The following is a 15,045-nucleotide window of genomic DNA, read 5'->3' as shown; positions in this document are numbered from 1 at the left end:
TTAGGGCATGCTGTTGAAGTTTTGCGTTAGAAGAGAGTTAAAGGGTCAGCTAGAAATATGGCATGTCAAAACTGTTTCATGCTTTCTAACAATAAGGATAGCCATTCTGTGCTAACTTAGTTGGGTGTTGCAACCAAGTATAAAGCTTCACACAGAGTAGTTCAAAGCCTTTGAACAAAGGAAAAGGGAACTAGTTTAGGGAACAAGTTAAATCATGATTATACATCAAATATGCCTTCTCCAAGAAAATGATTTTAAAAATCTAATATCCATCCACACTGAAGACTGAATAAAAGCACAATAAAGCAAAGCCCACAATAAAGCATAGTAAATTATGCATGATATTTGGTAGAATTCCTAATTCATGTGCTATACGTGCACTCTTCCTGTTATGTATTATGCTTTTCTTCTCAAAAAGAGAATCCGACTCAATTATGAATGATGGAAAGATTTTTTTACATTTTCTCCCCTCCCAATTTTCTATGCCTTTGCAAGAGAAACTGTTAGTTTGCTAATAATAAGAAATAGAAACTGATCCTCAATCCCTTTGCTGACAGTGAGGTAGCTTTTCACCTTTGAGAAGGTAATTAAGTTGCTAAACTGCACACAAGTCAGATTACTTAAAGACTAACAAACAAGTTGACAATCCATATGCAGTCATTCTTATTACACACCATCTGTGTAAACCTTCCAGGGCCTTCCAAGTTGAAACCAGGATCCATGAGTGAGAGAAATAATGGAGGTGCCCTTGAAAAGTGTAATCTATTTGTTGTGGCCCCCAGATTCTCAAGTTGGGAGTCCTGTGTGATTACATTTCTTTGGGGTAGCCGTTATAGTGATCCCCCCCCTTCTTTTACGTCTTTCTCATATTCTGATGTCTGCCTAATGTCCCACCTCAATCCTTGACCCCAAGGAGAGAGGAACAGAGAGCAGAGTGTTCATTACTCCACTTGTGGGGACTGGCAGGGGGAAATAAGGAGGGGAAAGGTGCAGGTATGAACTGGTTCCCAGACATGCCTCTAGAAGGCATCCCAGGCAAGCCCAGATGGCACTGCCCAGATCTGGGGTATTTAATACCAATAAAACCTAATTTGGAGAGGCAGTTGAGCAGAGTGGGTAAGAGTGTGAACTCTGGAGTCAGACTGCTCACGTTCAAACTCTGTCTTCTAATCTGCTGCATCTCTGACTCAATTTCTTCATTGGTAAAATGGACATAATAGTAGTACTTCCCTCACGGGGTTCTTGTGCGGCTCCATGGAGATAATACGTATACAGCGCAATTCCAGGTACATGATGAACCCTTAATAAAGGTTAAGCATTGTTATTACCTACTGAGTGCCTACTATGTGCCAGGTGCTTTCTCTGAATCATTTGCTTTGATTAATACAACAACTCTCCAAAGTAGCTGTGGTACCCTCATGTTATAGAAAAAGCTCAGGAAAGTTAAATAGCTTTTCTGTATACCTTGTTTGTGGCCAGCCAGGCCTTCTGAGAGCATATCATCTCCAGTGCAAAGTGAAATCAATTTAGGTCAGATCTGCTACAGCAGTTTCATAGTAATCTCATCTAAACCTTTATCTGAACTTCTAGTACCAGGCCAACCTAGGACCGGTCCCTGTTCTTGAAGTGAAAACTTGGTACCTAAATAATGATAACAACTCTGTGTCAGGCATTATTTTTGTGCCCATTTTATAGATGAGGAAAACCGAAGATCAGAGAAATTACACGACTTTGTCCAAGCCGCAGAATCCCATGCACGACAACTTTTTCTAACTGCAAACGTCATTGTCTACCCATGATACTGCCATTCCTGCTTTCTCTCAATGAGTATTGATCAGCACTCCCTGAAATTCCCAGATAGTGGGCCACAAAAAAAGGGAAAGTATGCTCTCCCTTTTCTGCTCCCCAAGGTGTAGTAAAAGTTGGTTGCAGATGTCCAGTGAGGAATATTTTTACCATCTATCTGCCAAGAGATGTTATCAAAGAAAGTATTCAGTTTCTAGGAAAAATCACAGCCTATGAATAGTTTAACTTACAGGCTTTTTACAGAGATAAAGACTGGTTATCTATGCTGCTAAGCTCATTTCTGCTGCAAAGATGTACCCACTAGTTTTTCCTATGTATTTGAGAAGAAAAATGTTTAAGAATAGACACTGGGGCTTTTTCCATGCCCAGATGACAAATGACTGCAAATGTTAGTTTTGTGGTGTGAGGGTGCAGAGGGCCACCTGGACCCAGGTATCTCTGTGGCAGGGTGGGTGCTCCTTTTCACGTGGACAATGTATAAACACTCAGAAATTATGCAACCTGATTGTAACCATGACTGAAACAGGATGCAGGTCCTTTGTATCCCTCAAGCATCCCCCCCCCCCCGCGTTGCTACTTTTAAAATGTGCTTTGTCATGAATATAAGACAACTACTTCCTTCTGTGCCACATGCTCGAATAGACTCCACTGTGAGAGAGGAGGCAGGTGCAATATTAAGGGGTTGAGGGCAAACCAGACCTTAGCACAACTTATACAGACATCTGGGTCCCTGGCAGAGTCAATATCAATTACAGCCAACAAGCAGGGGCTTGTAACAGTTAACACTGGTCATTGGGACAGGCCAGGTAAACAGCTTAGTTGGGCTTTGGTCCCGTATATTTTAAAAGTAGGAATTTGGTCCTGATGCTGGGTTAGAGAGAAGACGATGCCATGTAGATATAACATTACACGTTACTCTAGCAACTTCTGTTTTAAACACGCGCTTAGAGAAGGAATCTTCTGAGTAGCTTACTGGATTTCGTAGGAGGTTCCGCTGCTGTTTCAAATGCTTCTAAAAAAAGGGGTTAAGGGATGAAGGATGGACACTGCTTTGGAACAAGGATGGTACAGTTTGTTGAAACTTCCTTCATCCTTCTGGGAGCCCAATCTCAGTGGCCAGGCTTCTGGGTGGACAGTCCCAACAGTGTTCATTCTAAGAAGCCATGTTTGCTGTGCTGAAAGGCATGTGGGATGCCAAAAAATGTGGTATCTTCCTTCCTTCCAAAGGCATTACCTGTGAAATTTTGGACTGTGATGAAGACATTTATCTTCCTATGTTTCCATTTCCTTTTTTCCCCTCCATATTCAAACATTGCTAATTTGGATTTTAGAAAAAACGTGGTGATGGATTAGGGCTCAAATTATGTAATTTCCTCACCGTTTTTCTTTCTTTCTATAAGGAAAATCTAATGGAAGTGTCAGCCATGAAAACCGTATGCTTATTTAGATGTATTTCTTCCTACCACTGAATACTTGTTAACTAAAGGGTTATAAACATCCTGCTCTATGGCTTTCATTTTCTCTGTAAATAGCATTATTTTTCTGTTCTTCAGAAGTCATTATGAACTTGTATATAGTTTCATTACTAACATTTTTTATTATGGTCATTTCCTTTAACTCTCGTATTATAATGTTAAATAACCTAACCAGCAGATTCTGGTAATAATTGATTTTGTTATATGCAGTGTTTATGTGTGAAGTAACCACAATTTCAGTTCAGTTTATGAGACACTAGTCTCTTAAGTGATTATGAAATTTTGCTTTCTAGTCAAAAATACTTAAAGGTTGTGTTCACCTTTCCTCTTCTTTTTTTTTTTTTTTCAGGCTCAGAAGTCCTGGATAGAAAGAGCGTTTTATAAAAGAGAATGTGTTCACATCATACCCAGCACCAAAGACCCCCATAGGTAATCTTGCTGTCTCTGTAATGTAGCAAGAACATGAAGTAGCAATTATGGGACCAAAAATATGATACCAATCACTATCCATTGCAAGAGAACGAATGTTAAAGATCATTTTTTAATTGTTGCTGGACATCTTTGAAGCAATCTCATATATACACACCATGTAATATGCCATGCCTGCAGTTAATTGTCTGAGAGCCTGTACGAAATAAAAGCTACACCATTGGGAAGGGAATTCATCACAGTCTATAGGAATGGGATATATATATATTTAGTGTGGTTACTGGTTTTCCCTTTCTAGCATTTCATCAAAATGCTTACTTTTTACTAAAATGCTCTGCTACAGTGAAAAAAAGACTTTTAAAGGAAATACTCCTAGCAGATTACTAATTAGACTGCAGACCTTTCGATTTCTATCCAATCACATTTTTAATATTCTACTTACCTTCCTGAAGATCAACAGTATATAAGGTGGGAAGCATTGGGGATAAAGTAATATATGAATGTCTGGAAACGCCCTTATGAAAAGGCAGTATAATGGAGTAGTTTAAAATATAGACTCTGGAATCATATAGGCCAGCTGTATAACCTTGAACAAATTACCTAACCTTCAAAACTATAATATTTTACCCATAAAATGTATGTCACACTGTTAGTATTTAATAAATGATAGCTCTGTATCAGTATTATTGCTAATAGTCATAACAGTGCTAGTAGTAAAGTATGAAGGACATTTTCATGGTATGAGGGGCGAATTTTGTTTTCAAATACCTTGTGAATAATATTTTCATTGTTTCTTCAACAACACTTAAGCTGCAGATCTTCATTCTCAAAATTGGATATATGACAGACTGTCAATTGGGAAAAGACAAGTTAGGTTGTGACTCACATATGATTGAGAGTCCTTATTTAAATGTACCTGTTAAAATTCTTCCCTCAAAGCTGTTCAGTGTCCTTTGTGCAAGATTTGATAGATGGGAGGAGTGAGAAGTAGAAAAATCTACATGGTGTTCGTTCTTTTCGTTCCAATCCTGAACAATGTGGCAGGTGTGAAAGGGGGTAGGTGCAGAAGGATGGGAGGCATGTTACAGCCTATACAGCTAGAGGAAAATGTGGAGGGGCCAGAAAAGAAAAGAAATGTATGTCAAGTAAATCCCGAGTTCACCATTTGCCAGGTATGGCCACATTATGGTTTCCACCTAAAAACTGACTCTCTGGCTTGCTATGGTTTGTAGGTTTCTCCAGCAGGTTGCCTTCAGTGTGTATTACAGTTGTTACTAATACAAGGGGTTCACTTTGACCTCTTATGTTATAGGTGTTGCTGCGGGCGTTTAATAGGCCAGCATGTCGGCCTCACTCCCAGTATCTCAGTTCTTCAGAATGAGAAAAATGAAAGTCGCCTCTCCCGAAATGACATCCAGTCTGAGAAGTGGTCCATCAGCAAGCACACTCAACTCAGCCCCACAGATGCTTTTGGGACCATTGAGTTCCAAGGAGGCGGCCATTCCAACAAAGCCATGGTAATCAGAAACCATTCAGTCACTTCTCAAATTCTGTCTCAAGTCCTGCAAAGGAATGGTGAAGAGCTGGAGATTTAGTCTTTGGGCTGAATCCCAACTTTGCCAGTTCCTGGCTGGGTGACCTGCTCTAACTGTGCTGCTCCTGTGCAGCTCTGCCCTTCCTCTGTCAAATGGGGCAAAGAAAACCTTCCTCTCAGGATTTTTGAAATGATTAGTATGAGATCAGACACAGTGACTCTTGTTTTTAATAATAATAACAAGTAGCTTTCTACAGTTATCCACTGTTCATTATTTTATTTTCTGGGTCTCATCCATTGAGACATGTTTTTCTAACTCCTTTGGTAAAAAATATCTTAACTTTAGGTCTCTGTTTCATTCGGTTGGTAACTAGCATTTCTTTCAATTCAAGGTAGAAATGATCATCCCAGACTATTTCCTTCCCTGTTCTAACAGAGATCTTGTCATCCAAATTGAGTGCTTTTTCTTCAAGCAGCTACGTTCAATAATGTTCTCAATAGAACAGCTCCATATGAAAAGCATTTTTTTTTTTTTTGGAAAGGAGGCAGTAGGAAGTATACAAATTTTACTTCTAAGAGTTGTTGCTTCTAAATTTTAGCTTTCATCGTGGACCTCTCCCTACTTGGCTGACAGATTTTGCCAGGAGAAAAGTCTACCATGTGTTTTTGGAAATTCTAGAAATGCTGTATTCCAACGAGCTTGCTTCTAACTGTTGAGAGAGAGTTAGTTAGTTGAGGGTGGAGCAGTTGGAGGTGACTGTTCTCAGGCATGCCATGGAGTTTTCTGAGTTTGGAGAGGAAATTTTGCTTAGAGAAGCATACTGCAAAACGCAGGAGAACTCACTTCACACCAGTTACAGTCTAAAAATGTGCAATAAAGCCACCTCTCTTGTCTCTTTCCTCTTCTCTCCCCTTTCCCCCATCCCCCCCTTCCCACTGCAGTATTTTCTTCACCAAGAGTAGCTGACCAAGCTATTCTCACAGTTCTTCCCTAAGAAAATTAATTCTGAGCAATATACTGAAAAGGAGGCTGCTATGTGCAACCCCCAGAAAGGCCTGGGGAAAACAAAGAAAGGGTTCGGTAGTCTTGACCTGGACAGAACCAAGGGAAATGAAGACTTGGTAACTTCCTCATCCACTTAACGGATGGATATGCCCACACAAGATCCTTAAGGGTTCCCAATTACAGTACAGTCCCCATTCACAGTATGAGATTGAACCATATGCAGTGTGGATGCTCTGGAACCGTGCATTAATTAAAAGTCACGAAAGTTCTCCCTATAAGAAGAGTGCTGCAGATGAAGAAGTGGTTTAGCGGTCAATAATCATTATAGAGTAGTATACTCAGTGACTTCATAGGGTGCTTGAATGATGCCTGTAAGCATCATGCCACAAGCCCAGAGGCATATGATAAACTTTTAGCCGTTATTTCCTTCATTAATATGCAGTATCTGTCAAATATAGAGCATAAATTTGGTCTTAAGTAGAGCATTCCTCCAAAGTCATCACCTAGGGAGATTCTAATTACCGTGATGCATGAGTGCACAGAACGTGTTTTGGGGACTGCTTTCAGACAATTTATAGATCATGAGAGAAAAGCACTCTGTATTTTCTTCAAATGATGTTTTTGATCAGAAGTTAATCCCGAGTACCTAAAATTCAAAAAACTTAGGGCTTTGTCACAAACGGCTTCTGCTAGTTTTTAAAAATCAGGTCTGTTCTCAGAAGATAAAGTTTTCCACCACTAAAAATTCTGAAAGAATGGAGTTCTAGTTTGGAAGTGAAGAATGTGGGGTTTGGATGCAGACAGTCTAAGTTTATCCCAGAACCATCATATATTTGCTGTGTGACATGAGAAACATCAATTAAATTCTCTGGGCCTCAGTAATTTATTCTGTTATCTAGGAATAATAATACTACCATTATAAATGTTAAATAGATGGCATATGTAAGTCATCTGGCACAGTGCCAGGACACATAATAGTTGTAAAATTAATTTTAACTGTTATTTGTGCTACTATCATCATTATTATTTGCTTCAGGCTTTGAAAATTTTTTTAAATGTTTTGATTAATACTCTGAAGGACATACATTTGGGTGTATATCTTGGTATATTATTTTAGAAAGTCAAATCATAATTTTTCAGTTAACCCTTTAAAATAATTCAAGAAGTTCTGATTTCTTCACCTAGTTCTTAAGCCCCGAATCTGAAGCCACATTGCTTTGTTTATAGTCTGGCCTGTCACTTACTGGTTTAAAATCTGGCCCAGTTTATTTAACTTCCCAGTGCCTCAGTTTCCTCATCTGCAAAATGAGGATAGTAATTCCTGCTTTATAGGGCTGTAGCAAGGATTAAGTGAGTCAATATGTATTAAGTGCTTAGAAGAGTACCTGGTGTTAAAGCTAAATTAATGTTTGCTATGTTATCACTTCCACTAAGTGTTCACTTACTATAGTTACAGGAGAGGCTTTGCAATCAATTAAAATAAAATGCAAAATCTTGACGTCATATAGAACTGTGTCTAAACACTCACTCTCTCTGCCTAGTTAAAAAGTGTTGGTTAAACCAATTAACTTAGCTGAGCCTCAAGATTTCTTATTTATAAAGTGGGCATGTTTTCCTTATGAGATGGTTACAAGGATTAGAGAGAATATAAAATCACCTGGTATACAGCTAGTGCTCAATATATTTATGAAAATCATAGTAATGGCACAGTGAAGCAGCTTCGTTTACTTCCTAGGAATCCAAAGATATGTTAACATATTTCCACAGGAGTACCAGGCTGCATAAGCTGGTGTCAGTGACGGCCACTAACTGGAGGCCACCACTGTGGACACCAGCTCATCAGTGACTGGAGACATGTGGCTTGTAAACCACCACATTATACACTTTGACTTCCACATTGAGTCAACCTCCTGCATCCACTTACTCTAGCAAAACGGAAAATGAGCTGTTACCTGGTATCCTCTCTACTTTACTCACTGTAGACTTCAACAATTAGACAGCTACTGTGGGTGTGGCATTTGTGCCTTTTATGATGGACAAAGCCAAGATTCCTTCTCATGATACAATTTTCTTCTACCTGAAATTTTTCCCCTCCTAAAAATTTCTAGTGAATTTGAAATTTTTAAGAATCCTGGAGATTGAATCTCCAAATAAATTTACTAGAACATGTGTCCTTCAAAGTATCAATCAAAATACTTTTGCAACTGTTTTCAGGGTCTGTAGCAAATAATAATGACAACTAAAACTTATTAAACATCTACTATGTGCCCAGCACTGTGCCAAGTACTTATCTATGTTGGTATATTTCATGTTTATGACACTAGCATTATTATTCCTGCATGACAGAATAACATACTAAGGCACAGAAAAGTTAAGTAATTTGCCCTGTGTCACACAGCTACTATATGATATGTGTATATTATGGTATTTAACAGTAGAGGAAAAACTTGAAGAGACAGCTAGATCTTTCACTCTGTTCCAGAAGAGTGAACACATAAGGACATTGAACCTTGACAGCCCTCCCCAGGTCCCACATAGCTCTGTCCAACCCAGAGCTGTCTGTTGGCAGTCAGGTTAGGCAAGGTCAGCTACATGATTTGTGGAGCCCAGTATAAAATGAAAATGTAGGCCCTCAACAGGGGTAGGGAAATCCATGCCCCTTTCCCATGACTACAGCCCCAACCCGTCAATGGATTGCCATCTCCACACTGGGAAGTGCTCAGTATCCAGTGGGGGAGGCTTCCCACAAAGTTGCCCACAAAACCCACCGTGGCACTGCCAGCCCAAGGCAAAGACAGCTACATCCTTACCTGCCCTCAAATGCTACAGGCCACATGCCCGACCCTGCCCCTGCCCTTGCCTGCACCCAGGTACCAGCCAGGGATGGATGGTAATGATGGAACATGGCCCTGTCCGCTGCCCCAGGCAGGGCTGGGGAGGGGAGGCTAGGCTGGCAGGGACACTAAAGGCAGGAGCGTGTATGAATGAAATCCCATTCTGGCGAGGCAGCAGGAGGTAGGGCGTGGGACTGTAGCGACGTGTGAGCCGAGGCTCCAGGCCCTCTGCACATGCTCCACTGTCCCATCAGGCTTCACTTACAAAACACGGATTCAAGGGTAAATTTGTCAAGAATTTCAAGACAGCAAGTGCAGAACATTAAACCCTGAACACTGCCCTTCTGAGCAGTGTGACTGGGCTGGTGGCACGACCATGAAGCCAGCACTGAGGTTAGGTCTCGCCTGCCCTAGGTGGTCTCAGAGCAGTCACTTCAAGGGGAAACCTTTCTTTCTGACTCTAACCTGCCAAATGAGGACCACTTTTTCTTTTTTATTACAACCCAATATTTAACAAGTGGGAGTCCCCACTGTTCATCTAGGCACGATGAGCATTTTGTCCACTTTAGATACTTGGCCTTGAATTATTCCGATTCTCCTGTCTAGACAAAAGGGTGGAGTTATGCATAGGACAGATGACTTGTTTTATCAGGCAGGACAGTCGTTTTGTGCCAACCTGTGCCTTCTTTACCTCTTGTTCTCTCCAACAAACCGACATGCAGTTCATCAAAGGGAAAAATCAGCAACTACTGTCTGTTAAAGAGTGCCAGTCTTTAGATGGGGAAGCCATGGTTAAATATTCACCAATATTGAAGTGAATCAGGTCAACTAACTTAATATGTCTTTGGTCCCCTTCTCCTGACAAGAATATTTGAAAGTTGAAATGATTTTTAACAAAGTGGTCAAAAAATTCTAAAGGGCAGATTAACTTTGACCTTCATTAATTTTTAAAAAAATAAGATATAACATTAACTTTTCCCCTCAAGACAGCCCAAAATAAAGCACTTGGGTCTTCAGAATGCTGATGTGGTCTGGACACAATTTGAGGCAGAATCTGCCATAGTTTGGTAGAAGATACAGTGGGAGAAAAGGGACTCATTATTAAAATGTGGTGGGCTATGTGAGAACCATATCTCACATATGTATCTCTGTTACCACATAGACAGTACAGCATGATGTCACAGGACTTTGATCACCAAAGACCCTTGAGGGATCAGTGCAATGGTTCTCTACTTGGAGGCTCACAATAACTTGTGGGGCTACTACCAATGCCCATGCCCAGGAATCATTCCCAGAGAGTCTCCTTCATTGGTCTGATATAGAACCTGGGCATTCAAAATGTTTTGTTTATTTATTTTATTTATTTATTTTTGGCTGCATTGGGTCTTTGTTGTTGTGCACGGGCTTTCTCTAGTTGCGGTGAGCAGGGACTACTGTTCTTTGCGGTGCACGGGCTTCTCATTGCGGCGGCTTCTTTTGTTGCAGAGCATGGGCTCTAGGTGCACAGGCTTCAGTAGTTGTGGCGTGCGGGCTCAGTAGTTGTGGCTCACAGGCTCTAGAGCACAGGCTCAGTAGTTGTGGCTCGCAGGCTCTAGAGCGCAGGCTCAGTAGTTGTGGTGCACAGGCTTAGTTGCTCCACGGCATGTGGGATCTTCCCAGACCAGGGATCAAACCTGTGTCCCTTGCACTGGCAGGCAGATTCTTAACCACTGAGCCACCAGGGAAGTCCCCAACGTGTTTTAAAAGTTAACCCAGTTAATCTACTGTTCAGCCAGGCTTAAGAAATACTGAATAATCCCAATCTGTCTACCTATTTTATAGATGAGGCAACTCGAGCCCAGAGAGGTTAAATTATTTTCTGAGAGTCACCCAATTACTTGACAAAGATAGTTCTCAAACTCAGGATCCTTAGCACTCTCCATCAGTTCTGTTTCTTCTCTGTCATGTATTCCTGGTGCAGCCTATAATAGATGTTTTGAAAGGAAGCTAATGACTATTACGTTTCTAACTCTTTATAAGGGTTTTGAAAACTTTCTAATAGAATTATAAAATCTCTAGTATTTGATGAGGTTAATTACACTCAAAAGCTGTGAGCAGGAAGAGCTCTTTGTAAAATTACATCCTAGGTTAATGGAGCCATTTTCTGAGCCCCTCCCAGGACTCTGTGGTATTCTTTCCTCAATTCTCAGACTTGACAAACCCCAGTGAAATAGCAGTGAAACCAGTGTCTCTCACGCTTTACAGAGAAAGAAGTTGTGACACAGAATGAAGACATTCAGAGCTGACAGTAAGTGAAGGATTCTCGTTCCTCTCTCCTCTATACCAAGCCACATCTTACCAAAAAATTCATGGCCCCCAAATCCATTCCTGGGCTGTTAAACAACCTGGCAGTTCATGCAGATGCCTCATAAAAACCAGAACATGAGGACCAAGGAAGAAGGTACTGAGATACTAAAGCTCTGGTTTAGGCATTTTCTTACTAGACTGGGTTCCAGGGAACTTTTTAAAACTGACTGAGAGAGCAATACCAAAATGGCCCAACAGCAGACATTGTTGGGTCCTTTCTCAAAGACTCTTCTTTGTCTGGGGCTGAGTCTATTAAATTATTTAGAAAAGGAAGCAGTGCTGGACTTAATTAGACAGACTCTTATTTGCTTACTAATCATCTCTTCCAGTTAATGCTGAGCTAACTTACAGACCAGGTAAGTATAACCTAATTAAGGACTTGTATTTAAACTTCTCAACTCACCCACATAATTCTCTTTGGGTTTTCCCTTGCTGTTTACTCAGCTTATTAGATCAGGTTGAGCCCCTTATTACAGTTTTTGTATAATTTAGAGAATTATTCCTGTGCTTCATTTTTACACTTAGAGCTGTAACTGTTGAGTCAGCCAGGATGCAAGCCTTCTTCTCTGCGCATTACCAGAGAGTGTGTGAGAGGGAGTAGGTAAAACTGAGGAGATACTCAAGGGGGTGGGGAGGCTGTCAGCTGCTTGACATCTACAACCTTATACTCTTAAAATGCTTTAGGATTAAATCTGATTTTTAAAAAATTATCTTTCTTTGCATTATGCAGATTTGATCTGGGAATCGTTGACTGACGTGCACAAAATACATTAAATAAATCCCAGTTCACAAAACAAAATAGCTAATCACTGGACTATAGCTAACTAAGAAGCTTTATATAGCAAGGTATGGTTTTTGAGGGGTTTTGTAATTGCTCTGTTGCTTTCCAGTTTCCACTTTGAAATCTCTAGGCCATTAGACTGGCAGTACCTTTGGAAAACCTTTCTGAAGCTGGGAATAAAACTAGAACGTATCAATATCACTTAAACTTCTGATCTCAATCATAGACCTATAGAGAAGGAAGAACCGACATTCCTCAAGAGACTCATCTTGTTCTAGAAAATTTTATACAAAAGCAATTCTGGCAGAAAATTCATAGAGTACCCCTGCAACTAGGTGATATGCTCAGTGAAGTTTTGTATTATTTCTAAACCTTTAGCTTTGCCTTATCAGCATCCATCACCTGGAAGCACCTGTTATCTAACATTGAAGAATCACAAAAACAATATAGAATAAATTACAATGGCATTTTCACTCCCAAAGTTTTGTGGGTCATCAAACTAGGAACCCAATAACAGTGACACCTTACATTTACCTTCCACATATTTTCTTTCTAGGGAACTTTGCATACATTAAACCACCATAAGCATTAAACATTTGGTGCAAAACCAACGGCTCCATGGACTTGGAAAGCTGATATCAGCAAAGTGGTCTCAGCAGTCTGATGCAACATATTCTCCTTGGCCACAACTTTAATTAAAAATACTCATTTAAAATGGGGCTACAGAGAATTAGAAAATGAAATGATGCTTGTCACAGATCTCAACAGAAAGGAAAATGGGACAAATTCCCACTACAGGCTTGGAAGAAAGGCATTGAAAATACTGTTAAAATAGATTTAGCTGTAGTAGTTCCATTACTCAGAAAAAGTACTACTGAAATATACCAATTGGTTATTTCCCCAAATTAAAGGTGGCTTCTCAGTGAGAGTTAGAAAGATTTGTCATTTACCATTTCCTAGAGTATAACCAGATTTGTTGTTCTGTAAATATCTTCCCTTTTCATTTAAAAAGCTGGGCAAAATGATGTGAGTAAAAATTTAGGGCTGAAAAGGTGACAGATTAATTATCAGAGACAAATTGCTCCACAGCAAGTCAAGATCAGAATACCAAAGGAAGATTATTATTATTTTTAATTAAACAACCCCAGCCTATTCTAAGTAGTGACGGCTGCTTCTCCACTTTCCAGCCTTCACCCGCCCTGGGTGTTGTAAAGGGAAGGATACTGTCTGGTTTGTGACACCTCTGTACCAGTTTAATGCAGTGAGGCCGTAGTAAAGTTGAATTCTGCTTTGACAAGTGAATAGTAACATTTCTAATGATGAAGCAGGTTAGAGTGGCTTTAGAAAAAACTGCAGTGAAATCACCTGCTAAACAAAAATAAATTTAGCAACTGGAAAAAGCAAAGACTCAAGGGTTTTAGTTACCAAAGCCCTCTGCCATTCGAACAAAAGAAAAGCTCTAGTTTGCTATTATAGTCTCACTTGCAAAATTTCATTTGTAAGTTTGTGGTTTGGAATTCAAAGTACGTGTTTTTGTGAAAATCATGCTTGTATGCATTGGCCTCCAGAGCACCTAGGAATAGATCAAATAGTACAATTTCAAGTAGAGCTAACTTCTGTTTTATACAGTACATTCTTTAGATGCTCTTCTGAATCTCATTAGCTCATCACACAGGCTTTCTGCTGCCAGGCAGGGGCACTAATGATGGCAGTGCAGGCATGGGTAAGTCATTTGAGCTCAATTTATTTCTAGAAATTAAAATTAGGGAGCTCAGGGCATGAGGGAGAAGGATAGGATAGGTAGCCAGACAGAGGTAGCATTTTCCCTCTGGACAGGTACTTTTTATAACTTGCACCAGTCACTCTTCAGATAGCTCAGAGTTGAGAGGCAAAGGGCTACTTTGAAGGGGACATGAAAGAGCTGACGGCAAGTTATCTGGACCCTGTTGTATGCAGAGGTCATTTATAACGTGAGTGCTCGTAACTCTTATCCAATTTACATATACTGATTTTTCTGCCATTCCAGGCATTTCCCAGAATTTAATCTTTAGTGTTCTGTCTGGGGGTCAGGATCACCCTTATTTCACAAGAGAGGGTCTCAAACTGATCTAAATGACTTACAGTGCCAGTACTGTATCTGATGCTAGAGTGTGATGCCACACGTGATTGGGAAACCTGTAAATAGGAGCACACATCACCACATCAGAGTACTGCCCAGGTAACAAAATTTAATATACACATTAGGAAGATTTCTTGTTATTTGTAAGGTGATCCCTTGGCAATTAATGAGCTCACAAGTGGACAGTCAAAATTGCTTATCTTGACAACCAAAATAGCTCCTAATTTCAAATCCCATTGACCTTTGAGCAGGAATGGATTAATTGCTCTGGGTACAACCATTTATGACCTTGAAGCTGCTGATTCGGCACCTGAGTTAACTGTTATATTACAAGCACCGGGAGAATTACTGAATAACCTGATTTTTATGGGTATAAGAATATAATTTAAAAATTGAAATCTCCAGGTAATCATAAAGTATCATTTTATCCCTTAGTTTTAATTATCCTCTTATCCCTAAACTGTTTCCTTGAGCTGCTAAACAATAACATACAAAAAGTAACAAATTGATTTCATTTAAATGCTTCCTTTTTTAAAAAATCTCTTATTCTCCAAGGGAAGGAAAAAATAAATCTAAAATAATGGCCAACATTAAAGGAACAGGGACACCCAGTATTTCTATTATTTATCAGTTTCTGGATAATCAGGGATGGGCTGTCATTAATCATGTGTTCCTTTGTATAAGAATTAGTCCTGGTGAAAAAGAATTAGGTAGT

At 39.9% G+C, this 15,045-nt stretch overlaps 1 protein-coding gene across 12 annotated transcripts in view; it reads left to right on the top strand.

Moving 5' to 3' along the window:
* TRPM3 (transient receptor potential cation channel subfamily M member 3) overlaps window positions 1–15,045 on the top strand; it is a 526,465-nt gene that overhangs the window by 255,201 nt on the left and 256,219 nt on the right. For all 12 annotated transcript variants that reach the window (XM_007182257.2, XM_028166547.2, XM_028166549.2 and 9 more), the window contains exons 2-3: window positions 3,631–3,710; window positions 5,023–5,227. In XM_007182257.2, the coding sequence (XP_007182319.1) occupies window positions 3,631–3,710; window positions 5,023–5,227 (285 nt within the window). The remainder of the gene's footprint in view (window positions 1–3,630; window positions 3,711–5,022; window positions 5,228–15,045) is intronic.

Source organism: Balaenoptera acutorostrata, chromosome 6 (genome assembly GCF_949987535.1).
Source record: "Balaenoptera acutorostrata chromosome 6, mBalAcu1.1, whole genome shotgun sequence".
Taxonomy (NCBI): Eukaryota; Metazoa; Chordata; class Mammalia; order Artiodactyla; family Balaenopteridae; genus Balaenoptera; species Balaenoptera acutorostrata.
Note: the sequence above shows the minus strand (reverse complement) of the source record. Positions and strands in the feature narration are given on the sequence as shown.